This window comes from Monocercomonoides exilis (assembly GCF_001643675.1).
Source record: "Monocercomonoides exilis strain PA203 chromosome Unknown scaffold1-2713096, whole genome shotgun sequence".
Taxonomy (NCBI): Eukaryota; Preaxostyla; order Oxymonadida; family Polymastigidae; genus Monocercomonoides; species Monocercomonoides exilis.
In genome coordinates this window covers 2015910-2043342 of record NW_027150546.1, presented here as the reverse complement: position 1 = coordinate 2043342, position 27433 = coordinate 2015910, and the positions used below count along the sequence as shown (strand labels likewise).

Genomic DNA, 27433 nt, shown 5'->3' with positions numbered 1-27433 from the left:
AGATAAACGTGAAAAATTGTTTTTGATTAATGTATTTATAATGTTTGCAAATTCGAAATTTCCAATAAATGCATCCTAACTCATTTGTTCATATTTTAGAATTTCAGAAAAAAGAAATCATCTTTTTTCTTTTTTGCAAAAGTGAAAAACACATAAAAACAATTTTTATCAAACATTCAAATTTTAATTTTCATTGTTCTGTTCTTTATGAAATCATAATAAAACAGAAACTCAAATGAAGTTGGGAATTTCTAAATGAAGTGAGCTTATTTGAATAAAGTGTATCTTATTCAAATAAACTTATATTTTATTCGAATAAAATAAAGTTATTCGAATTGAAATTTCTTATTCAAATTTCATCTAATGAATATTTATTATTTAGCTTTCCTTTGATAAAAATGAGAATCATTAGAAAAGCACAGAAATGAAAACTTCACAAACAGTTCATGAGCCGAAAAAGAATTCATTGGTGATAAATAAAAAAGAGTTGTAATAAAACCAGGTTAGCTTTCCATCCAATTATCCTATGAATTTGCATCTTCTTTCTGACATTTTTACCATCAGAGTCTGAATTAGATCAAGGTCAAGATGAAGACGAAGAAGATTCTGAACGACTTCTGTGCTTGCTGTGATGTGTGAATACTCTTTCAGAAGCTGAAGAAGAATGCGGTGAAGTGCTTTGCGATGAAGAAATAAAGCTCAGCGAGGATGAAGTGCAAGAGGAGGATCTCGAACGCGACCTCGAACGAGTCCTAGTGCTTCTTTTGAGTCTTTTGTTGCGAAGGTGTTGGCTATGTCGATGACTGCTATGCTTTTCAATTCTTTCTTCTGAACGATGTCGAGAACCGCTTCGGTGATGGGGATGATGATGGTAGTTACTATGAAGATGACAGTGGTGGTGGTGACGAGGCTTGCCATCTGGGCTCCGATGAAGATGATGATGACGAAGCTGCGATATGCTGGAGGAGTTTGAACTCTCTCCGATGTTGTGCCTTCTGCTGGCTGATTCCTTTTCTTCTGAGTGCATTTGATTCTGTTGTTGACTGCTATTTCTGACTCTGTCTTGCGAAACATTCCTTTTTTTATCTTTCTCTCGCTCCAACCAAAGGCTCCCTTCTCTAAGCATACTCCTGTATAACCTCTCCTTTTCTTCTTTCCTTTCCTTTTTCACTTCTTTCCTTTCCTCTTCTTCCTCCCACTTTTTCCTCCACTCTTCACTGGAAGGAATTTCCGGAAGCGTCAGTGTCGTCCTCAAGTCTATTCGCCTCAAATAACTGACATAGTGAACAAACAATGCTTCTTCCTCATCCTTCGGCAGATGCAGCACAGCAACCTGCGGGGACAAATGCACCAAAGACAGCGCCCTCACATACTTCTGCTTCAGCCCATTCACTTTTTGTTCGGCTGTCAGGCTTTTCACATCTTTTTCTCCAAACACACTTTCATCGACATCGCCATCGTTATCATCATAACTGTCTCCATCATCTTCGTAGCTTTTCTGCTGCTGCGCCATCCTTCTTCCCCCATTTCCTCCCATTCTTTCATTCGACATGCTCATTTTATCGTTCATTCCAGTCACTCCTTTCTTCACATCTCTATCGTTACCTTCCTTCTCCTTCTCCTCCTCCTCCTCTTTCCTCCTCTCCTCTTCCTCCTTCTCCAGTTTGATCCAATCTTCTGGAATAGCCGTAGACGAGTTGAGAACAGACAGTGGCATCGACCTCAGCTTCTCAATGAATGCAAATCTGGCTGCGTTGTATAGATTCAACTTGTGCGACTCAAAAAGGTCTTTTCTTTCTTCTTCTGAAGCAACAAGCTCAAAGCGAGGGTTGTCTGACAGAACCTTGCTGGCAGTCGAATAATCAGTGCGAAATGTGATAAAATGCACAGGATTCTTCAATATCTTCGCTTGCTGGGAAGAAGTCGCAAAATGAGCAGCAGTTTCTTTGATTTTGTTTTCTTTCTCTTCTTTTTCAGATTCTTTTTCATTATCTTCTTCTTCTTCGTTCAAGTCATCCAGAGAGAATGACATATGTTCATCTTCGCCCTTTTCCGTCTTTTGTTTCTGCACATCGTTCTCTTCTTTTCTGTGATTTGCTTCCTTCCCCTCATTTTCATCTATTTCTCCGATCCCCACAATTTCTCCGATCGTCTTCACAACATCAGGCTGCACAGTCCCTCCATCAGGCGCTGACCAATCACGCAGAAGGCTCAAAAACGCGTTTCGATCTGACTCCAAAAGCTGATCTATTTCGTGCTGTATTAAAACCTCCTTTTGCCTCGGAGAAAGAAGAGGGAAAAGAGAAAGTTCATTTTTGCTTTCCTTTGTGTCGTCGCTTTGAACGTTTTGGGTGAATTTTTCTTGCCTGCTGACAGACTGGCGAATTGACTGAAGAACAAGGTCGATTGAAAGTTCCTTCTGAAGAATGTCGAATAAATGTTATAAAAAAATATGTGGAAGTTAAAAAATGAAAATTTGAATAATTAATAAAAAAACTTATTTGAAATACTCTCATTTTCAAAAAAAAAATACATCAAAAATGTTAAAAAAAAATTGATAATTACAAATATTTTTATAAAAGCATCTACATAATCATAAAAAAACAAACACATAATGACTTTCACAAATAAAACAAACCCTTCTCATTTTTGCTAATTTTGATAAGGAAAGTGTAATTTCAGTGACAAACTCGTTCTTTTGAGCTTCCCACAAAACAGCCTGCCTTTCCCTCTGAACAGAAGCTGAAACAGAAGAAGAAGAAGTGGAAGAAGAAGAAGAAGAAGATGATGATGATGATGATAAAGTTGCTTCTTTCATTCGATCATTGCCTATATGCCTTTCATCTTTTGTATGCTGTCCTGAGCTTTCTTCTTCGCTGTCGTTATCTTCTTCTTCTTCTTCTTTATCTTTATCTTCCAACTCCATTTTTCTATCTTTCTTCTCTACTTCAAATTCTTTAATTCTCTTTTCCTCCTTCTTCTTCCACACATCCAGTAACTCACTTGCAAAATACTCAAAAAGATTCAATTTGGATTCTTCTCTTCCTTTTAACACATTTTTGATAAGAGCCTTTCCTTCTTCGCTTTCAAACTGGCGAAATCTGCTGTCATTTGAAATGTGTTCTCGAAGAGGCAAATAAAATTGGTTCTTTTTGTCAAGATTATTTTCTTCTTCATCAATTTTTTCACTTTCTTTGCTTTCTTCAATCTCTTCTTTCTTTTCTTCTTTTTCTTTTTCTTTCTCTTCTGATTGTCGAATCATCTTTCTCGCTATTTCATCGCAAAGATTCCCATCATCACTCAAAACCCCGTTCTCCTTCAGCATTTCCGCAAACAGCCTTCTCTTCATGTCAAACCGCGCCTTCAGCTCCTTCTGCCTTTCTCTCTCCATCGCCTCGCTTCCTCTTCCTCTTCCTCTTCCTCTGACTTCCTCACAAACCCTGTCAAACACACTCCTCCTCTCCTCTCTCGTCAGCTGCTTCCACTTCTTGTCGCCACTGTGCCGCTGGTCAAGAACAGAGAACGTAATCTCAGGCGACAGAAACGTGATCGCCTTCTCTTCGCTCAGACGGCTGAGATACGCTGCATATTCTTCTAACAACTTTTGCTTACTTTTCGAAGCCACACTTGAAACCTTTGATGATCCAGTATTATCATTATTCCTTTCAGAACTGGCGCTGCTGTTTTTGTCTGCTTTTTCACTCTTCTCTTTGCCTCCATTTATTTCTTTCTTTAATTTTTTCAAATACTTCTTCACAAGTGACTTCTTTTCCTCTGAGCTTTCAATCGCTTGAAATCTGCGATCAAAAGATAATTTCGGCAACTGCTTTTTCCACTGCTCTGACGAAGTAATATCAAAATCAACAAGCATTTGAAGAAATTCTCCTTCTTTGTATAAAGTATCGGCTTTCTTTCTTTCTTCTTCTTTTCTTTCAACTTCTTCCTCTGGTAGTTCTTGTTCCTCAGCAGCAATTTCAGCTTCTTTCTGAGCTAATTCATTTAACAAATCATCTGTAAAGAAAGCAAATGGATCTGCCTCCTCGACTTCTTGCTCTTGTTCCGATTGAAATTCTTCGTTCTTCATTTCCTGAGACAATTCATTCGAAATAGAATCCTGATCCAATTCTTCTTTTTCCATTGCAGAGACATTATTGCTCTCTATATCTTTAATTTCCGATTCATTTTCGTTACTGTCTTTATTCATTTTAATTTTCATTTCTGTAATTCGTTTTTCAAGTGCAATAAGCTCATTTTTTTGTGTATCTGTCAAGAAGCGACCAAACTGTGGCATTTGAGAAAGAGGAGGAGGATCCCATTGAGTTTGAAGAGTTAAAGTATTATAATAGTATGTTTTCCCATCTGGAGATAAAGCCGAAAGCCAGTGTCCTTTTCCAAGAATTTCAAATTCAATTTTATTTTGTTTCACAAAATTTGGAGGCTTAACACCAGGAGGACATTCCCAAGTGCTTTTTTGTTCTTGCACATTATAAAAATAAGCTCGTCCATCAGGTTGGATGTGGGGTATCCACTGTGGACGAGCTGATATTTGAGTTTTATTTTTTTCTTCCATAAAAAAAAAAGATAAGGGTTGATAAAAAAAATGAAGTGATGTTATGAAATCAAATTGGAACACCAAATATGCTTTCAAGATGATCATGCCATTTTTTCTCCAATTCAAATGATTCTTCTCGCATTTGCCCCATGAGTCTGCATCTGGTTGACCACAATTTTAATTGCTCTTCAGATTCTGGCTCAGGAACAAACTCTTTCCTTTTTGAGGTATCAATTTTCCCTTTAAACTCATGCATTGTATACCAATGACATTCGCTTCTTATTTGCTTAAGCATCCTTTGTGCAGCTTTCCGTGTAATATAATTGGAGATAAATGGAACTGTATATCATTAAATGATTTGAAACGAGATTGGAAGAGTAAGTCAAAAAAGCGAAGAAAAAAAAAAATAAAGAGAGAGAATAGAAATGTCAGCAAAAATAAAAAATTTTTGCAAAAAATTTGCATTTAAATTCGTTATTCTAATAGTTCAAAAAACATTTGACAAACCTCTCATATTAAATCTGCTAATCTCGTTATCATACCAAATGAATAATCTATCTTTCTAAATAGCAAAAGAATTGTTAAAAATATAAAAACGAATGATCAACAATGTGAAAGAACGAACAAAATGCAATATAGAAATTTATTAAATTTTTGAAATATTTTGAAAAATCTCAAACTTTTAATTCCATTTTGTGACAATGTGTTTCATTGTGAAGTGGTGCAATACGCGGAGTCAGCTTTTTGGTGCAATAACTTGAAAATGCAAGCCAATTCAATGCTATTAACAGCAAAGCAACAGCAAGAGAACTGAAAAACAGTATTGCTGACCAGCACGATGATTGATAAAATGCTTTTCGTTTTCTCTCTTTTGCTTGCTTTAATCGCTCTTCTAATTTATCTTGCTGTTCCTTTTTTCGTCTTTCTCTTTCTGCAATTTTTTTTTGTAAGATTTCTCTTTCTTCTTGAGTCATATTGACACTCCTTGAACTTTGGCGGCTGTCAAGACTGTTGGCACTTTCGGAATGTGGAAATCTCTTAGGCAATTTGCGCTTGTGAAGGCCGAGAGGATTTTTCTTTTTTGATCCAAAAAACGAAAAATCATCATCAGTGTCACTACTTATCACATATGGTGTTTCGGAGGATTCTGTTTCTGATTCTGAGCTGGAATCGTCAATCTCTTCATAAAATTTTGGAGTGGGAGGATTTGATACATCATCTTTATCTATAATGAAAAAGTATACAAAAATTAAAAATTAATTTGTTGAAGGAAAGTAATTAACATATTATATAATTATGAATCAAACTTGGAGGAAATTCTTCATTTATTTCATTTGGCTGATGAATATTACCGCGACGATGAACCTCAATCGGTTCTTCAGTATCGCTGTGCTGCCATATCGAAGGAGGTGAAAAACATCCAACATTTAAATTGTCAATTTTATTTTTAAAGAAAAGCTCTAAAAATAACCGGCATACGGCTGTTAGCATATATTAATTAATGAAAAAAATATATGATGCGAAAAATCGAAAAATTGTTCTTATTACTGAAGAAATGTTGAAAAATTTTATTTTGGATCTGATGTAATATAATTTGTTAAATTCTGACTAAAATTGCTATTCCTTTGAGCAAAGGAGACTCTGCTCATTTCATGATAGCAATTTTTGAGTTGCTTTTATTTGTAATTTACCATGCAACTTGTCAACAACAAGATAATTTTGTTTGAGTCACATTTTTATTTCTTTAAAAACTTTTCAATTTTCAATTTATAGACTCTTTATGTTTCAATTAAAGGCGATTCATCGGATGAATGCGGTTTAAGTGTCTCTAATCCATGCTTTCCATTGGATTATACAATTGAGAAACTTCAAAATCAATTGCAACAAGGAGATGCAACTTTTGCTTCCATAATTTTATTAGACACGAAAAATACACTAACAAAATCGATTACTATAGACCATGGATTATTTATCTTGCAAGGAAATACTTTTGAAGACGATTTTCAGTTTTGGGACGAGAATATTTTAAGTGGACTTGTTTCTGATTTTTCCATGTGTACGCTTGAAATAGTGCCAGATGCGTTATCTGAATCTTCAAAAACAAGCTCATTGATCACTTTAAATAATAACTCGCAATTCACAAAGCTGAGCATCGATTTACCAAACGATCTTTTTTTGTTTGAAAGTGTCATTGTGGTCTCTTCTTTGGTGAATTTTTCTCTTGTTGATTGCAGAATACAGGGCATAAATCAAACAGATTCAGAAGCTTTTTCGTTTATAACTTACAACATTTTCTCAGTTTTTTCCGGGAGTTTGCAATTAGAGAATTGCGTGATAAAACCAATTTGTTTCAGAGAAAAGGAGGAAGTTGATACAATGATGAGAAATTCACTTGCACAGAAATTCTTCATTCGCGCAGAAGGGGCTTCGTCTTGCATTATTTTCGACAAAGTGTTTTCATCTGGACTGTTTGTTGAATACAATCAAACATTTCAATCTGGAGTTCCTTTTCATTCTGCAATAATCGCAGAAAAAGGATCGGCAGTCTTATTCACATCGTGCTCGTTCAATGGTGCTACGAAAGATGTTGCTGCATCACATCCAAATCTCTCTTCTTCTGTTCTTGATTTCCTTTATCCGTCATCAGTCAATGTTACCAAATGCAACTTTACGAACATTGTCAGAATTGATGGCAATGGATCATGCATTTGCATTGTTGGTTCTTCACAAGCAGTTGCTTCACGTCCAACAACATCTGCATCTTCAAACAGTCTTCACAATCAGGTTGCACAATTTTCTTTGTCAGAATGCGTATTTTCTTCATGTAGCACTTCCAAAAACTGTTGTGGAGGAGCTGTTTTTGTGCAAGTTGCATCAGCAGAGGAATGCGACCTGGTTATAAAAGACTGCTCATTTTTGTTCTGTTCAGCACCACGCGATTCAAATGGCTCGCCTTACGAGAACTGGAAAGACGAATTTCAACCAAAGAGAAATAAAAGAAACGATCATGCTGAACATTTAGCGGGAAGAGGAGGCGCAATCTATCTCTTTTTGGAGGATGGGGCTGGCAAGAACGTTCATTTGAATGCGATAAATTTTGCTAACAACACAGCTCAATTTGGCTTTGACGTGTTTGTTGATGCGCCACAACTTTCTAGGTGCATTTCGAAAACTGACATAATGTTCGTATTTGATGCGAGTCTTCCTCGTTCGTCAGACAGCCCATACACTTTCAGCGGCTTTGACATGAGCGAAGATTCGAAGCTGCTGCGCACGCCAATTCCTCTCTTGTTTGCACTCGACGAGCTGAACGACACAGTCATCTGCTCTTCTTCACATCCAAACAATAACTCCTTCAAAGTCTGCGGGTTCAAGTCATTTCCCTGCAGCTCTCTTTCTTTCTCTCTTTTCGAGCGGATTGTGAATCTGAAAGAAGAAGCAAAAGGCTTGCACTTAGTTTCTATTGAAGGCGAAGTGCTTCTTGGGGAGAAATTGCACTTTGCTGAGACAGAAAATGCTTCTTCGTATTTGATCAAAGGGTTAAATGGCAATGATAATTTAAGAATCTCAAGCAATTCAGTGAAAAGCACAGAAAACGTGAATGCTGAAACTGTTGAGCATTCAACTTCCTTTCTTTCTTTTGCTGCAAATACAACTTTGTTGTGCTTAAACATTTCATTTCCATCTCAAATGAACATTGACAGTTTGATTTCTGTTGAGTCTCATTTGCTTTGCTTGAATCAAATCAACCTCGTCTTTTTACCAACTTCCGAATCGGAAAAAACTCTTAGCTATACACTTATTTCTATACAACAGAACGCTAATCTTTCTCTTATAAGCGTGCTTTGCCAAAATGTTGGATCAAAGCCTCTTCAAACCTCAAACCTTCTTCCCAATTTAGTGTCTGCTGCTCCTTCTTCAACAGTTTCTATTCAAAACACCTCCATTTCAGAGTGGAACTCAACTCACAATGAAGGTTGTCAATCATCTTCTCTGTTTTCTGCTTCTGTCGGCTCAACACTTTCATTCAAAGAGATGAGCCTGAAATCAATCTCTTCGGCTCAAAGTGCAGTTGTTGACTGCAAATCAGCTGTTGCAAACTTCATCCAATGCTCGTTTTCTAACATTCTTTTGGAAGGAGAAGGAGCATGTGTCATTTCCGCTACAGAAGCACTCGTTTTCACACTAGAGCAATGCGAGTTCGGCGTCTCTGAAGCGTCTAATAGTAAAGAAGGAACTTGTCTGCGCGCACTGAAATGTTCAGAACTGAAAGTGCTGTCCTGCTCATTTGCCGTGAAAAAACCTGAAACAAACTATCTTTTGTGGCATCTGAACGATGGGGCTGATGAAATCTGCACTTGGAATGGCTCTCTTGTTTCTGTTGACGGCTGCTCAGCTGTGTTTGAAAGCGCAACATTTTCAAACTCGAGCTATGGTGCATTGCGTGTCTCTGGTAACAAAGCAACAGTTGCCAATAGTCGCTTCACAAACAACAGTCCAATGATCGCAGGCTACCCATCCATTCGCCGCAATATCGTCTGCGCTAACACTTCTTCATTGAATGTGACTAACATGAGCGAAGGAGATGGAGACGAGCCAAACACTTCACTGTGGATTGTCAATGATGGATGCGAATTGTCTGGTGATGCAGCAGATAAGCCGTCGCCTTTCTTTATCCCTTCAATCAGCAACGTAACAGCTGAGAAAGGAGAGCAGCTGACAAAACTTAACTTCACAGGCTCGCTTTTGCTGCCGTGCAATCTTGTTGTCAAATTGGAAACTGTTATCAATGGAAATAAGACTGTTGCTTTGATTGATATTGCCGAGTTCACAAATGAAACATCTATTTTGGTGAATGTGATGAATGACTTGCTCAACACATCAGGTGAAAACGATACAATTAGCGCTGCTCTTATGTTTGGCAATGGGCACAATGCGCCAAGTACAACAGACCCGTTTTTCCTGAAGTTAACAAACGATCCAGACAATCCGCAACCACGCAACAATTCCTCTTCGTCTTCTTCCAATCCCAAGCCGCCTGTGATTGCGTTTGTGGTTCCGATTGTGGTTGCTGTTGTGACACTTGTCGTTGTCGCTGTTGTGGTCGTTGTGGTGTATCGGTATCGGAAGAAGCACCATCTCTTCAAGCTTTCTGGCTTCACACCTGTTTCTCCTCACGACTTGAGCCAATCTTCCAAAGGGAAAGAGAGTGAGAAGGTGAAAGAGATGGAAGATGATAATACAGTTGGAACACAACCAGGCATTGGGAATTCATCTGGCAAAACTTCTGCTTCTGAATCTTCTTTGGCAGCTGCTTGTGCTCCGTCTGATTCGAAGATGCCTTCTCCAATAACTGCTTCTTCTTCTTCTCCAACAGTACCTCCGCTTCCTGCTGCTTCATTCTCAATGCCACCTTCACTCACCTCCTCTTCTGCTGTTATGAGGCGCTTTGGACAAAGCCAGAGAAGTTATATTTCCATGTAATGTGTGAAGCATTCAGTATTATTCTGTTAATTAGACGATTTTATTATAATAATATACATAATGATTACAGTTTTTGAATATCTTTCTTTCTTTCTTTTTCTTTTCATTTTTTCTTTTCTTCATATTTTGGGTTGTTTTTGTGTATCTTTTGAGTTATGAGGTTTTGCTCATTTCAAAAATCAAAGTAATGTTTGACTGCAATGTTAATAATGTTTAATAAACTTTTTTTTTAACTTTTCTATTCTTTTTGTTTGGATTTATTTCCTTCCAACAAAATACAACTATTTGAATAAGCTGCTTCTCTTTGTTGAAAAAAAGGCAATGGATAAAATATCGCACACAATAAGATAATCACATATTTGTGAAATGAATGATGAAACATAAAAAAACCTGAAGAAATGTTTGAATTCAAAGAAAATAAAAGAACAAAAAAACAAAATTGTTTTCATTGAAAAAGATGCTTATCATAATGAAATCATAAAATATCCTTAAAAATCGCATCAATCAAACTTTAAATAAATAGATAGATAGATTATTTAAACAATATCCACACAATACAGTTGTCAAAAATACGTTGAAACAGAAATTACAAAGCATTTTCTAAAAAAAGATGATAAAATATTTTTATAAATATGTAAACAAAATAATAAATAAGCATTTTTCGAATCAAAAATAAAACTTTCGTTTCTTTCTTTCTTTTTTCTTTCCTTTCTTTTTTTTCTTTACTTCTTTTTTCTCAAACACAACAAGAATTATGAAGTGGTTCCATCAAGTGCAATGCTAATACCTCTTTTCACAACTGGCTCTTTTGCTTCCTCCTCCTTCGAAATTCCAACCTTCGATTCTTTATTCAGCGATGGAAGGAAAGAAGAATTTGTTGAAGAATAGGAAGAAGAAGAAGAAGAAGAAGAACCAGAAACTGAATGAGAAGAAGCAGAAACAGAAGAAGAAGAAGAAGAAGCGGGAAAAGAAGAAATAAAAGAAGAAGCATTCATTTTTGGGCTTTGAGCTCTTTTCTGCACCAAATCGCCTTGTTTGTGGAGAGAAGAGCGAAGAAGGAAAGAGTTTGGGCAGCGAGAGCCGTATGAAGACATTATCCGGCTGCTGGGTGTTGTTGTGGTGTCATAAAGAGAAGGAAGAACGAGGTTGGAAGAAGAAGAAGAAGAAAAGGAAGGAAAAGAGGAAAAAGATGAAGAAGAAGATGACGACGACGATGATGATGAAGCAGCTGCGTCAGAACTAATCAAAAGCTCCTTTTCTCCTATTTCTCTTTCTCTTTCTCTTTCTTTCTCTCTTTCTTTCTCCTTCTCCTTCTCTTTCTTTTTCCTCTGCTTCTCCTCTATCGCCTGCATCTTCGCCCAGTCCGAATCCAGAAGCTGTGAGCTCCCCTTCGGTAGATTCACCAGAAATTCCAATGAAAGTGGGCTAACTTCTCTTTCTCTTGGCCTCATCATCTCTTTCAATGGCTCTGCATGCATTCTTTGCAGCCTCCTCTCCATCAATTCGTCTGCTTTCCCCGCCGCCTTCCGCTTCCGCTCCATCTGCAGCCTCACTTCCGCACTGCTGATTTCTCCCTTTTTCTTCTTCTTCATCCTCTTCCTCTTTTCCTCTTCTTCTTCTTCATTCTCCGCATTCTCCGTATCATTCTCTTTCTCCTTCCCTTTTCTCCCCCTTTGCGAATTCGCACTCATTGAATATCTTCTCTTCTGCATTTGCGACTGCATCTGCCTTCTTTCTGCCTGCTCCATGAAGCTCAGCAAAGATGTGTCTGGTGCTGCCTCCTTGATCAGCATCTCCATCTCCACCTGCTCCATCGAATATGCCAACGCCCTCTGCTTCCTCGCTTTTATCTCCATCTCCGTCTCTCGATCATTTGCTTCTATCTTCTCTTTCTCATTCGCTTTGCTTTTTAACTTGGCAATCTGTTTTCTTCTCTCCTCTTTCTCTTTCTTCTCCCTCTCCTTCATCTTCTCCTGCAGCTTCTGTATTCTCCTTCTCGGCGTCAAAAACTGCTTCTCAAACTGAAATTCTGCGCTTTGCCGAATCTTTTCGATTTCTTTCTCTCTTTTTATTCTCTCTTTCTCTGTCTGTGTGATGAAAGTTGAGCCATCATCATCTTCATCATCACCTCCAGCTGAAGAAGAGGAGGAAGAAGAAGACGAAGAAATGTTTGATGAAAGCAATGCCAAAAGAGAAGCAGGGAGGCGACGGCGGCGTTGAAGAGCAAGCGCTTCGGGATCAATTGAAGAGGAAGAGGAAGGAGAAGGGGAAGGGGAAGGATAAGGATAAGAAGAAGAAGAAGAAGAAGAAGATGATGATGATGATGATTGCATTCCAATAGCATGTGTTGTTACTAAACTTCCTTCATTTGAGTCATTTGCTGAGTGCAGAAGGGAAACAGGGCGATGCACAGCGAATGGAGAAAGAGAAGCACGAAGCGTTGAATTGGCAGTGTTGGTGGCAGAAACGCCATTTAATGGATTTACTCCATTTGTGTTATTATTATTATTTATCCCATTTTTCTCATTTACAGAGCTAATTTCACTCATATTGCTAAACCTTTCCCACATTCTGCTTCCACTTCTGCTTCTATTCTGACTTCTGCTTCTTCCTTCAAAGTTGAAGCTGTTTCTGAATGATCTGCTCATAGCAGAGGCAGCACGAGAAGCACCCGCTGAGCTTTGAGGAGTGGACGAGTGAGAAAATAAAATGAATTCTGCTTCTTCTTTTGTGGGTGCTTTCACTTTCTGGCGCTTTTCAGCTGCTTTTTTGGCATCGAGGATTTGGATGGTCTGAAAGATGAATAAAGTGGCATCAAATAAAAATAAATAAATAAAAATAAATTAACAATTGAAGAAAAGAAAATGGAAAAAAGAATTGGAAAAAAGAATAAAACAAGAGAAAATATTTTCATAATTGAAAAAGTCAAAATATATGCAATAATTAAAATATTCTTTTAGAAAAAAACGAATATTTGTTTTCAGTAATATTAAAAATATCATTTCAAACACCATCCCTTCTCTGTCTCTTTCTCTTCCCTCTCTTCTCTCTTTCTCCTCACTCACCACACCTTTTCCGCCTTCGCCACCATCTGCGCCTGGAAATATTCCGTTTTTGGGTCCAATTTCCATTCCGGCGCTGACAATTGTCCCAATTTCTCCCCAAAAATCGACCAAACACTCACTTCCTGGCTCTGAGTCCACACAACAATACATTGTGGAACAGATAAAATTCTAAAGGAAATATTCCCCGGTTCGCCAGAAACGGGCGAAAAGCGGGATATTTCCACAATTTCCGGCGCGGCCGACTGCGAAGTACGGGTGGTGATTGAATCAGATGCGGAATTTTTGGAAAAAACTGAACGTTGGGTCTGCTGGAGATGAGAAGGGCAAAAGGAAAAGGAAAAAGAAGAAGAGGCTGAAGAAGAAGAAGAAGAAGGAAAAGAAGGAAAATTCGGTAATTTTGAAGCTTTGCTATTACTTCCACTTCCATTGTTTGTTTGTGTTTCATTGCTTTTAGCTTCAATTGATAAATTCACATTTTCCCCTGTTTCATTTGAAATTTTCATTTGTTTAGCTTCTTTCACTTCTTTCCCCTCTTTTCCTTCTTTTTCACTTAATTTCTGTTCTTTTGCTTGAATTTGGTCAAATTGTTTTCTGTTTCCTGAAAGAGAGCTGGCAGAAGGGGAATTAAACATAACATTACGAGAAGGACGAGAAGAAGAAGAAGAAGAAGGAAAAGAAGAAGGAAAAGGAGAAGAAGAAGGAGAAGAAGAAGGTGAAGAAAGAGGAAAAGGCGAAGAAAGTGACAAAGCCGAAGCATTTTGTTCTTTTCTTGTTCTTTCTGTGTGAAGAATGAATTGAGTCGCGTCAAACACAAAAATTTCATTTTTGTCTGAAGAGCAAACGATGATGTGGGTGAAATGGCTGTGAAGAGGCTGAGAAAGAGAGCGAGTGGTTGATATTGCTGTGGTTGTTGATATTGTTGAGGTGGAAAAGGAGGAAGAGGAAGAGGAGGAGGAGGAGGAGGAGGAGGAGGAAGAGGGAAGGAGGTCTGTTCGAATGGAAAGAGGAGGAGGAGTAGTAGAAGCAGAAGGAGAAGCAGATGGAGCAGATGGAGTGACTGATGAATGTGATGGGGTGGAAGGTGATGCGGTGGAAGAAGAAGAAGAAGAAGAAGAATTTATCTTTTTTCCTTCTTCCTCTTCTTTATGTTTCTCCTCCTTTTCCTTCTCTTCCTCTTCCTCTTCCTTCTTTTCCTTCTTCTTCTCCTTCTCCTTCTCCTTATTCACCTCCATCTCTTTAACACTCCCATAAAACGAAGATTGTTTCATTTTTTGCTGTCTAAACTTCGTTTTTTCTTCAAATTTTTTCGATTTTTTATTCGAAATTTGATTGAAATTTTGTTCATTTTGTGGAGTGGAAGGAAAAGGAGAAGAAGAATTTGAAGAAGAAGAAGAAGAAGGAAAAGAAGAAGAAAAGGAAGCAAAAGAAGAAGGAAGAGGAAGAGAAAAAGGAAAAGAAGAAGAAGAAGAAGAAAAAGAAGAAGAAGAAGGAAAAGAAAGAAAAGAAGGAGGTTGAGAAGAGCAAGAAGGAGGTGTATAAGCACATTGCACACGAATCATCTTTTGAGGAGGTTGAGGTTTGAGTGAATGATAATTGGAATAAACATCAGAGGAGGAAAAGGAAGAGGAAGAGGAAGAAGAAGAAGAAGAGAAAGAAGACGTTGAAGAAGAAGCAGAAGCAGAAGCAGAAGAAGAAGAAGAAGAAGAAGAAGAAGAAGAAGAAGAAGAAGAAGAAGAAGAAGACTTCAAATCTTGTTTTTCATCACCTTTCTGATGAATATTCTGATTTCTTTGATTACCCTTCACATCAATCGAATTTCGTGGCATTAAACTTGACACTTTCACATCAAACTTCTTCACAACTGCTGCTGATCGCAAATTTATCACATAAACTTCTCCATTTGCTGTTAAAGCACATGCAAAGGAGGTTCCTGTCATCTCATCCACACTTATTATTACTCCTCCTCCTTTTTCTCCTCTTTCTTTTCCTCTTTCTTCTTTTCCTCTTTCTTTTTCTCCTCTTCCTCTTCCTCTTTCTTCTCCATCTTTTCCTTCTCTTCCTTCTTTTCTTCCTTCTCCTTCTCCATCGTCCAACACAATCGTCTTCGCTGAATGTAGAGAATCTCCATTCCACATCGAAATCACATTCCCTTCTGCCACCGCAAACAGCTTCGAAGCAGCCAGAGAAAAAGCCAAATGTGTTATCAAATGAGGCGGAGGAGCCAAAACACGAAGGCGATTCAAGTGATCTTTCCTTGTGGCGTCAAAAACAACAATCGCATTCGCCGGGGAAGAAGAAAGTGTTACAATGATTTTAGTTCTCGGGATGAACGAAACAGCTTCCACTTCGACATTTGCAGAGGAAACAGAAGAAGAAGACAGGATTCGTGCAGTTGCATAGTCAGCCATCTTCACTTTCCCATCGAATGTGCCAAAGATCACCAGCATCCCTGTGTCTGTTGTTGTCATGCATGTCACATCAGCTTCATTGAAATTCGTGTAAAACCTTTCACATTTGCCTGTGTGCGCATTCCACACAGAGAACTCCTTTCCTGCTGTGACCAGAAACGTCTGGAAATGCTCGTTGAACAGCACTTCTGTGATTGGCTTATTGCTCACTCTTCCGTCTTCTGCCTTCTGTTCTGGAGAAAATGTGACAATTTTGTCAGATGTGGTTGAGATTTGGAGGGTGTCCTTGTCGAATGTGACGGCAGAGAAGAGATTGGAAGGGCGGAAGCCGCCAACAACTGTGGGGTCGGCTTGCGGTCTGAAGGATATGAGAAGAGGAAAAGGAATAAAGAACGAATAAAGAAGGAATAAAGAAGGAATAAAGAAGGAATAAAGAAGGAATAAAGAAGGAGGAAGGAAAATGAAAAAGAAAAAGTTTATTTATAAATAGGAAAAAATGAAAATGATGAGGAAAAAATAAAATAAAAGTAAAGTAAAGGGGGAAAAAAAACGACAATCATTTTAACCTCTCCCTCTCTTCTTAATAAAAATATAGATTCTTTTTAATTCTTCATTCAACAACAATAATATCAATAATAACACTGACAATCACGTCATTAACGTCATTAACGTCACCCTTCTTAACACACTTCATATTCCCAATCAGCTCATCCGCTGTCTCTCTGTTTGCCACCATCGCCGACGAAGACAGCGTCTGCACACACGCAAACAGCCTCAAGTCCCAAATCTTCACATAGCCCGCACAGTCTGCTGATATCAGCACGGGCAAAGAATCCAGCGCAATCACATCCAAAAGGGAGAACGTGTGGCCCTTCAGCATCTCGATCGGCTGCTTCATCAGGGGATTCCATATAAACACCTCCCTCTCAAACCCGGCAGTGAACAGCAAATGCATGTTAGATGAATAAGCCAGTGAATAAATTCCCTTTTTGTGGGCAAGCAGGCTGTTTTTGAGGGAGCATGTTTGGCAGTCCCAGAGCTTCACAGTGCGGTCGAGAGAGGCAGAAACGAGTGTGTTTGTCTCAGGCATGGTGGTTAAGGCCATCACCCAGTCATCATGTGCAGTTGGGTGATGAGGATGAAGATGATTTTGTTGTTGTTGTTGTTGTTGTTTGAAGAGAGAAGGAGAAGAGGAAGAAAAGGAAGAAGAAGAAGAGGAAGAAGAGGAAGAAGAGAAAGATGAAGAAGAAGAAGATGATGATGATGACGATGCCATTGTCTGAAGATGTGCATGTGTTTGAGCAGAACTGGGAGAAGACGAATTAAAACATGAATTATAATTCGCATATAAACCAGGGTTATAATAAGAACGTGCTTGGGACGATTGAAATGATTGGCTTAATTGATTTGCTTGGTTTGTCTGTTGTTTATACGAAGAAGGAAACATCTGCACAATGAAATTGTCTTCTTTTTCGCTTTTTTGGGGAAGGAAAGAATGAGATGAAGGAGAAGAATGAGATGAAGGAGAAGAAGGAGAAGATTGAGAAGATTGAAGAGAAGCAGCAGCATGTGCAATGAGTGAATATGTGGATGCAATTGAAGCTAAATTATTTTGTTGTTGTTGTGGAGAAGAAGAAGAAGAAGAAGAAGAAGCAACAATGCCATCAGGTGAAGTGGAATTGCGAGCAGAAGGAGGGGCAGTTGAAGAGGCAGAAGGAGGAAACGAAGAAGAATTGTGAAAAGAATGAAAAGAAGAAGAAGCTGACTCCGAAGTCGAAGGGCGAGAATCGGAATAAACAGGCTGCCGAGCGGTTGAAAGTCTTGTTGCAGGCAAAGAAGAAGTAAGAGAAGAAAGAGAATAAGAAGAGGAAGAAGAAGAAGGACGAGTTGAGCAACGCGAAGCATTTTGAGAGCGAAAATCGCCTTCGAAGAAATTGTCAGCGAGGATGGGAGAGGAAGATGCAAAATAATTTGTTGTGCTATTCATATTGCTCATGTTTCTAAGTGAAGCTGAAGAGTCTGGGCGAGAATGAAAAGGGGTGTCGATGTTGGTGAGCTGAAGGAGGTGAAAAAAAAAGAGAGAGAGAAATAAATTAATAAATAAATAATTTAAGAAAAGAGAGAGAAAGAATGAGAAAGAGAATCAGAAAGAGAATCAGAAATTTTAAGATAGACAAAATGACAGTTACTCGATAACAACAACAATAAACGAGAAAAGGAGCTCAAAAACGATCATTCGAGTGAAATTATAAGCATATTCATTAACATGAATGCATAAAAACACATATGCACACTCCACTTATTCACTCTTTCACTTACTCAACATCCATTCTTTCACTCACTCCTCAAATGAGTTGTCAATAAACCAACCAAACAAACAAACAACCAATCAAACTAATCAAACCAATCAAACCAATCAGTCAAACTAGCAAACTTACTCATAAACTCATTAACAAACTGACTCACTAACTTACTAACTCAACAACTAACTCACTTTACTAAACAACTAACCAATCAACCAATCAGCCAATCAACCAAACCAATCACCCAAACACACTTTATCCAAGTCCCACATGTGGATATCATTGCACTGCCCTCCCGAGAAGAGGATGTTCTTCCGCCCACTCGAATACTCCCTCTGCCTCTTCTCTGCCCCATCTGCTGCTGCAACGAGAGAAACAGACGAGCCAATTGCTCCTGTCTGGTGGAATCTTTCTGCGGTTTCTTTGGATGTTTCTTTTGCTGTTTCTTTGGCTGCTTCGCTCCGGAAATAGGCAAAGCACATCTGTGGGTGCTCCACGGGTAGCGTCTTCAGGTGTGTGTGCACCGACGACGTCCAAAAGGAGATGGTGCGGTCGACAGAGCTCGAAACTATCATGTTGCATTCCTTCACATACCCTGTTGGAACAAATGAATATGAGAAAATTTGCGTAATTTTTATTTTTAGGTATTTTAAAATTATATTTTTTAAAAATAAAATGGCAAATCAAAGATAAAGTTTAAAAATAAATAAATAAATAAATAACTAAAATTGAATTCAAAGGTTACCTATTTTGGAAATTGGTGCGTTATGCGCCTGGAAAGAATCATAATACGACCAATTTGATGCATTCCATATTTTGATTGTTCCATCTCTATGATATGTCAGATTCTGCTTCAATCCAGGAAGGTAAATAGCTCCATCAGCAACTTTATCAAAATTCCTGGAATGGATTTTAGGTGTTGGTGAATACTATTTATGTGATAAATCTGGACTTAAAAGAGAAAAAAACAGTTCAAACTCTTGGTAATGTTTGAAATTCATGTTGGCTATGCATTGGACCTTTATTTACAAGGTATGCAGAAACATCCCTCCAGTAAAGAGCCGAAGTGCAGCCAACGTCAATTTGAGTGAACAGCTCTGAGATATAAGAAATGTCTTCTTGAGATAATTCTTTTTTGTTCGGGAAAATGTGCCGATGAACAAGTGAAACGAACTAAAACAAAATCACATCAAATTATAATGCAACCATATCAAAAAACAATCCAAAAAGATGCTCATTTTTTAAAAAAAAAATAACAAAACTCACACTGAAGGTAAATCAACTCCTGTTGGAGCACATTTATCAAAATCCATCTTAAACATTTCAAATTCTTCTGGAGAAAAAGACAAGATTTTTTCTCTCAACGATTCTTTGAAATGTTTGCGTTATTTCTTCAACAAAAACTAAAAACTTTCAAACCGCTCCATTCCATCAACTTTCTGCTTTAATAGCCTGTTAAAAATAAAATTATTAAAATGAAAAATGGCAGTAAATTCTATTGCAAGCAAACCTAAATTTTTCTGAATTTAAAAATTCTCTAAAACAGCAAAAAAAAAAAGATTTGATCACATTTCAGCCATCATAAATTTCAATTGTGTTTGTGAAAATTTTGGATTGCATATAATTTTATTCAAATGCAAACGAATACGGGCAAAAAGAAAAGTACGGAATCTGAAATGATGATCTATGATAATTATTTCGATTGTTTTAACAAGTCTGTGATTGTTGAAAATTTTAGTTGATTCACACTCATTTTTTTCTCATGATATAAAAAATAAACCTTTTTCAAATATATAATTTCTTAAGGCATATTACAACAAAAACATAAAAAAGGAATAAATAAGCAATAAATAAATAAATAAATAAATATGTAATACACAACAAAATTGCCAAATCCTAAGTTCTGAATTCTTGTGAGTTATAATTTTTGAAATTCAATATCTAATGGACAATGAATTATTTTCTGGAAAGCATCTCTCTTGGTGGACTTGGGTTTTTGTGAATAATGAACATTAGATGAATTGTGAATAGAATTTTTATATTTGAATAGATTCAACTTATTTGAATGAACTGGGTTTTTCTTAAATGAAGTCATGTTATTTTAAATGGTTGAAGTGACACTTGAATAAAGTGCGATACACTTAAATAAATAATTCATAAAAAAATAGTGAACACTTATTATAATATTTTTGTGTTTTATCTTTCACGTTATCAACAAAAAAATTGAAAAATCTTAAAAACTGAGATTCTTCTTTTTTCGTAAAATAAAATTTCAGATATGTTTAAAGATAATTTTATTTGATAAAAAGAGGAAGAAATGAATGCACATATCAATTTGTTATCATTATTCTATTCCATTCCAACTTTTTGGTTTTTCATTTGATCTCTGTATAATAAAATATAAAAAACAATAATTTGTTTCTATTGATGTTCGTGAAGTGATCTACATCCAACATTGCATATAATTCTGAAGCGCTCAGTCGAGTCGACAGGTTGATGCAGCTTTCATCTTTGCGACTTTCTCCGTTAAGAAGATATATTCTATTTTCATTAATCGATTTATTTCACAAAGCCTCTCAATATTCTTCTTCACTGCATTCTTCTCCTCTCTCCTCCAATGAGCATCAAATGATGTCTATGTCATTATCATCTCGACTTCCTTTGGATTTTTCTTTATGATATCGTTAAAAATCTCCTTGCATTTTTTCGCTTCTTCTTTTGCCCTCCTCCATCAAATAGTTGCTACGGAATGTACCACAAGTACAATTAATAATGTCACAACGAATAAAACTTTAACAACCAATGTCATCATTGATTTTCCAACCTTTCCTCCTTCAACAATTCTTTCATCTCCTTTTGATTGATGCTTTCTTCTGTTTTCAGAATGAATGAATCAGTTGAGGCTTGAAATTCAGTCCTTCCAAATAAGATCTTCACGGACACTTCTGTTGCCTCAAACGCAGTTGTAATAATTGAGGCTGGAATAGCTGTGTGAAACTCTGTTTCTCCTACAAACTCCTCTGACTGCAGCGGATACGACTGGAGATTGTGAACCGAACCATCGAATAAGTCAACATGGAGAGCCAAGCCACAGGGCAGGAGCAAGGATCCAGTTAGATCAACGTCAAGGGTACTGCCTTGCAGACGAGACTTCACTGAAGCCAGCTGTGGAATGAAAAGCACTGATTCTCTTTCTCAGGCCAAGCCTTCGAAGGTGTAATCATCGTCCGCAATTCACGTCGAAGTTATGAAGAAAGCCATCCCCGCCTTTCAGGCTTTGAATGAACAGTAGTGCATGGCCAGAGCACGCGATGCTACTCCTTACGGATAGATGGCCAGCTTCGTTCGGGCTGTTATTAGCAAACAATATAAATAGCGTGGAGATGCTTCCACCAGAGATCGACAGTCATATCTTGGACAAATTGGTAATTGTGATGTCTTTAATTGCTACCGAGCAATTGAGAAGATCAACCATCGATCCGCTCCACTGGCATAGCTCTTCTGATCGCTTGTCGTTCGTTCTCAGCTCTGACGCGCTTGCTGCTCCGTCGAATACGCACAAAAACATGCAAGTATCTGTCAAATCTGTCAACGCCGCAATGCAACATTTTTTATACGAAGAAGCATACATTTTGTTCGAGCATTTCTTCAACTCCAGCAACAAAGACAAAGATGAGACAGCCAAACAGCACGGGCCAAGCGAATCTCGGGTTATGTTTTGTAATGAAGAGTGTTTCGACCGAGATGCTGAGTCATTCGACGTCACGCTCACTGAGCACTCATCACCAAACATGGTGTTAGAAACAGCCAAGAAATTCATCTCAACATCTGAATCTTGGCATTCAACGGAAACCAACGATTCACTTGAAACGCGAGTATCATCGAATTCCAAATGATTGCCCTGGATGTTTGAATGCCCTCCAGAACCGTCTGAGGAAAACACAATCACGCTTGATCCATTCTGAGTGCCTCTCATCTGAATGTTCTGGAGCTGGCAGTCTTTGCAGTTGCGAAGAATGAGGCCTGATCGCTGAGCGCTGCAATTGGATGCACGCACCGGCTGCATGGACAGCTTTGCCAGATCGTGGAAATCCATAAGCACTCCAGATATAACATCTGTGAAATTCAGAAATGCACACGAGAAATATTGCTCACGACTTGCTGCCAGGCATGAAGAACTGAAATGGAGGCCAGCAAAAGTGCAGTCAAAAATCGTCAATCTTCCACAGCTTATTTCAATAATAGAGCAATTCAGTTCAATTTCAGATCCTCCACCAGAAGCTTCTTGAGCAAATATTGTGTCTGCAATCGACAAGTTGCCATCAGCAAGCGATATTAAGCTGGAATGAGAAGAAGAAAAAGCATCCCCAAACAGAATCGTCAGAAACTCCACTTTCACTCTCGACTAGCACGAAACGATGCTGCTCCTCTCGCTTCCGATGCTGCTATTCAGCAAAATTTTCCCCCTTACACCTTCCGCATCCAGCGATTTGATCGTCACATCATGTGTACTTGCTTCACCTGATACCACAGCACTTTTATCGATTGGCAAATTGCTGCAAGCCGAAGGAATGACGTGGGGCAGCGCATCATTCAGCGAAATGCAAGGCCCGCTCATCCCACCACACTGCCGCGAATCAGACGCGTTGTCCGCTGTTGAAGACGCAAATATCGTCTCGCTCTGATACACAACCACAAGCAGCAACAGATCTTCCTCGTCATAATAATTCTGTGCAATGCATCCCCACATGGCAAGATCCCGAACAAACGGAGGTCTGAAGTCCAGCTGGAAGAGCTCAATGCTGATTTGAGATTTGATATTCGTGCATTTCACGTACACGTCTCTTCCCCTAAAAGCTTTGTTTTCCATGAACGATGTGTTTTTCAACAGGAAAGGAAGCAGGCTATCTCTTGTGATCGAAGAACAATCCAGGAATATCGCGCCTCCTCTTCCTGTTGCCGAGCAAAAACATCCAGAGATTGTGGGAAAACAGCACTCAAAAACCCCTCCTTCGCTCAATATCATAATCATTCCTCCGCCGCTCTCGCTCTGGCTACTTTCACAATTCTTGATCGTTGTGTTTTGCACGGACACGTTGGAAAGCTCGATACCACTGCAACTGATGATAGAGGGCTCAGATGGAGCATTTTGGAGAAGTGAATGGAGCGTGCAGCATTTCAGGTGCACTATTGGACTGTCACCTTCATTCATTTCTTGTGTCCCGTCTTGCATTTCCGTTAGTGCCAACACAGCTTCAATGCTTCCGAACATCAGCTCCATATTGATCGTCGAGACATTCGTCAAGTCAACGCTGTTTCCATTCAATGCGTTGTGTATGCGATCTTTTGTTTTGATGGTTTGATTGAGCAGAGAAGAATTTCGCATGTTCCAGACAGGCAGACAACGATGAAACAAGAAATGCTTGTGTGAGAAGCTCGTCCAAATAGAAAGAGAAAAGCGGTTGAACTTTATTCATTATTCAATGAAATAATGAAGACTCATTAGTTTGTTTTTTTATCTTTTTTTAAAAAATTATATCAATTTCTAATATTATCCGATAATTTTTTTTCACAAGTCCTTTAATGTTTTCGAATCAATTAAAGTTCAAAAACAAGTTGTTTATGTATGTGTTGATGCAATCCATTTTATAAATCTGAATAATTTCAATTCACTTATTTTGCGCTAATAAAATGTTTCTTTTCATTTCATAATTCGTGGAATTCTTCTTTTCATCAAATTTTAAAACTGTTAAAGCATGTGGATAACATTCACAAAAGGTTTAACAATCAAAAAATGTGATGTTGATGCGTTTTAAATTATGTATTGGTGACAAAGAATTTATTCAGTTTTTAAAATATTTTGATCCTTTTGATTTGTGAAGGAATTTGTTGAAAACAACATAAATCATTTCCAAAATAACATAATTATTATGCAAATAATATTTGAAAGTTTTTGCAATCAATTTTATAGACATTAAAAATATTTGTTTAATAAATTAATTTTCGTAACTCAAATGAACTCAGTCTATCTCAAATGAACTCGGTTTATTCAAATGAACTTGATCTATTCGAATAAACATGAGTTCATTTGAATAAGCCTGGTTTATTTAAATAAAAAAAATCTATTCAAAATTCATCTATTATTAATTGCGCTATGATTTTATCTTAACATTTTTTCTTTATCAAGATCTTTTTTTTTTTTCATGCTTTTAGCTCAACACAAGCCTGTGATAAATAAAAAATAACCAGAAATGTTTAAGTAGTTTCTATTTCCTTCTTCTGTATTTTTTTTTTCAATATTTCATGTTTTTCAAAAAGATCAAGGATTATAATAATTTTATGTTTTGATCATTGACTTGCTGCTTTTCCATCGAATACTTATTCTCAGAAGTTTTAAGCTTCAATAACATTATTCATTATTTCTTTATTATATGTTTTGGTTGTTTTAAACTTTCTCAACTTGTTTTTTTTCACACTTTTTTTCAAAAAACACGATTATAAGGACACATATGAATTTGTTTTGAAATTTATTGAAATGATAAATAAATATTATTAAAATAAAACGATTCTCGTATGTTAAAATGAATATTTGTTTGTATATGTTTGGTAATTTGAATTGCAAAAAAATCATTTATTCTTGCTTTTCAGTAAAAATTCTTGAAAAGATCCTTTTCATTTCAATGCTTAATACAAATAAAGGATAAATAAGACTTTGGATATTTTTTCATTGAAATTAAATTTGACACGAACACATGATAATATTAAAAAACGTGTTTTAAGCGAAAACAGTGAAATGAGAAAAAAAGGTCAAAAATTAAATTGAAAATGAAAAAAATAAGATAAGATACTAAAAAAGGAATGTGGAATTGTGATGCAATGGCTTTAAACGTTCAGCAAGAAATATTCGCTTCAAAGCCAGCAAGTCTTTGATCTGGGTACTATAATATATTAAATAATAATCATTTTTATGAAATGAAATTTTTTTCAAATATTAAATTATAGAAAGTTGTAAATAATAAAGATAAAATTGAATATTTATATATTTTTTGTCTCAAACCTTTGCTAAGCTTGAAAAAAGCTTCAGAAAGATTCTAAAAAGGGTTAAGATAAAAATTTGAGGTCAAGATAAAATATACACACTAATATTTATATGTTCATATGTGTAATTGTTTTTGAAATCATCACTTTATTCAGTGGATTGATTTTTCGAAGGTTGTTTTTCGATGACTGGAAATATTTCTATTTAATGAAAAATGTTTGACAACACTTTCATGTGCCAATGTTTGAGATAAGTTCATTGTAAATATATCAACAAATACGAGAATAATATTCGTTGTGCATTAATTTATATTCTATTCAAATTTTCTTTCCAAATTTTTTGACAGAAACAACACGATATCAAAAATAATCACCTATATGTAATTATTATTGTGAAGTGAAGTTGAAATAAGCATTTTCTAAAAAGGAATTGATGGTATTATTTCAGAATTTTGAAATTTTTCCAATTATTCAACTTTTTGCTCAATAAATGTGAAATGGATTGAAAAAAGACAAAAGAAATGAAAATTCATTTTTGGTTAAATTGAAAACTTGACAATGAATGTTTGCGTATGTCTTGTCAAGAGAATTTTCAAAATGCAAAAAACAAAGAATATTAATAATTGAAATGAAAGGAAATGTTGGAAAAGAATTTTGTGTATGAAATATATGAAGTTCGATGCATTATCTAAATATTGAAAATTTTTTTGTCTGTGAGTTCTAAATTTTAAGAATTTTTAAAAGTGTTTTATGAATGGTAATTTTTGAATCTGTTTATCTCTCTTAATATTTTCGGTTAAAGAATAAACTATAAATATTGACTTATGAACACTGAAAAGTTATAATCCCTTTCATCTATCATATTTTCAAACATACAAACTCTCTCATCTTCATTTGAAACAATTATTATGTTTTTTTCGGTTTAATGAATAATTCTAATCCAAAGTCATAAGACCTTCAAAGTTTTTCTATTCCGAAAAAAGTTAAGATTTTTATTAAAATCACATTCATATTATTTCATTAATCAAATATTTCGATATGAAATTTTTTTAATAAAACAAAGTTTATTGGTAAACCCAAAGATGAATCTCACTCTGAAATGAATATGCCACTTCACTTTTATCTGAAACATATACTTCAGTGATAATTGAAATTCATTCAACGTTTAGCAAGAATTAATTTTCAAATGAAATTAAAAATGTTATATCTTGATCAAATTTTTTCATTAACACTCACGAAATTTCATAAGAATGAATATCATAAGATTTTCAAGAAGAGGTCTTCGTTTTTGAAAAGTTTAGTGAGTGCAGAAAAAAATTTGATCGAAATATAATTTTTCATTGGTCATTTGGGGAAAAATATTTCACTTCAGGCATTTTCATTGAAAAATTATGCACATTTGATGAACTTTTTGTGATTAAAAATTTGAAAAAATTGGTTTATTTTTTTTAATACATGTGAGGTCGCAAAACATAATGTTATTATATCAATTATGTTTGTTTTCAGTAATGAAAATCTAACTTATTTTGAAATCTGATTTAGTTTAATATAGTTAGTGTTAATAATGGTGGACACTTTCAATAACTGTGGACAGTTGCATTATCTCAACAACCGTTGATTATTGCTTTTTGACAATTAACCTAATTATTCCCTCAATGAACATGAACTTATAAGACATACAGAAATGAAACAACTTGCTCTGCAGAATTTTGAAAAAACATTTTTAATTTTCGGAGAAACTTGAAAAATCTCATTTCTCCGAGTTTCTCTGAAATTTTAAAATGTCTTTTATTTCATTCTGCAGAGAAAGTTGTTTCGTTTCTGTATGTCTTATAAGTTCATGTTCATTGAGGGAATAATTAGGTTAATTGTCAAAAAGCAATAATCAACGGTTGTTGAGATAATGCAACTGTCCACAGTTATTGAAAGTGTCCACCATTATTAACACTAACTATAATGTTATAAGTGAAACAATTTTTTGTGCTTTGTGCAAAAAAAGCTTGAAAGTCCGTATTTTGCACCAAATACTATTCAGAAACACATTTTTCGAAAGTGATAAAATGTTTTTGTTTCATTTTGTTATTCAAACTTGTTTAAATACATTTTGAAATGAAAAATTCTTATTTTTTTTAAGAAATAATTAATTTTTCATTGAAAGAATCATTCATAATGATTCGAAATATGCAATCAAATAATTGGTACTGTTATTATTATAGACAAAAGACTAATAGGAAAATGGAAAATATTTTTTTAAAAACCGAAAAAGGTGACAATAACAGGTGTTGATTATTTTCGTTGTGACGATGTCAGCTTTTGACTGAAGCATATTATTTAATGAATGACTGTTTTCGAAAAGGATTTTGAATGATGTGCGATCAATATCAAGCAAGATATTAACCAGACACTTAATGTCAAATTCAACCAATAGAATGAATGAATTATCAAACTTTCTATATTTTCGATATATGCTCAAATTTAAAAATACAGACATAGCATATAATACCAGACAAGATCGTTTTCTCAATATCTGCATAAGAAGAAGTACTGATAATTTTTCAGAATATATATCTCATTAATACCAAC

At 36.2% G+C, this 27433-nt stretch overlaps 4 protein-coding genes across 4 annotated transcripts; 1 reads left to right on the top strand and 3 right to left on the bottom strand.

The window, feature by feature from the left end:
- Positions 1 to 699: 699 nt before the first annotated feature.
- MONOS_13274 (putative pre-mRNA-processing factor 40) lies at positions 700 to 5244 on the bottom strand (the record flags this gene model as incomplete). The annotated part of the gene is made up of 6 exons (XM_067865964.1): positions 700 to 1058; positions 1129 to 2419; positions 2639 to 4539; positions 4634 to 4891; positions 5060 to 5114; positions 5233 to 5244. 6 exons carry the CDS (start codon positions 5242 to 5244, stop codon positions 700 to 702), a joined length of 3876 nt encoding a protein of 1291 aa, XP_067736509.1.
- A 1684-nt stretch (positions 5245 to 6928) lies between these two features.
- MONOS_13275 (uncharacterized protein) lies at positions 6929 to 10326 on the top strand (the record flags this gene model as incomplete). The annotated part of the gene is made up of 1 exon (XM_067865965.1): positions 6929 to 10326. The coding sequence occupies one exon, from the start codon at positions 6929 to 6931 to the stop codon at positions 10034 to 10036; it is 3108 nt and encodes a 1035-aa protein (XP_067736508.1). The 3' UTR covers positions 10037 to 10326.
- On the bottom strand, positions 10325 to 19565 carry MONOS_13276 (putative ribosome assembly protein 4; the record flags this gene model as incomplete). The annotated part of the gene is made up of 10 exons (XM_067865966.1): positions 10325 to 12828; positions 13107 to 15867; positions 16199 to 17565; positions 18067 to 18407; positions 18558 to 18741; positions 18791 to 18985; positions 19081 to 19181; positions 19224 to 19264; positions 19323 to 19347; positions 19562 to 19565. 10 exons carry the CDS (start codon positions 19563 to 19565, stop codon positions 10789 to 10791), a joined length of 7059 nt encoding a protein of 2352 aa, XP_067736507.1. The 3' UTR covers positions 10325 to 10788.
- Positions 19566 to 21218: 1653 nt separating this feature from the next.
- MONOS_13277 (uncharacterized protein) lies at positions 21219 to 23093 on the bottom strand (the record flags this gene model as incomplete). Its single annotated transcript, XM_067865967.1, has 2 exons — positions 21219 to 22114; positions 22286 to 23093. 2 exons carry the CDS (start codon positions 23091 to 23093, stop codon positions 21219 to 21221), a joined length of 1704 nt encoding a protein of 567 aa, XP_067736506.1.
- Positions 23094 to 27433: the final 4340 nt, after the last annotated feature.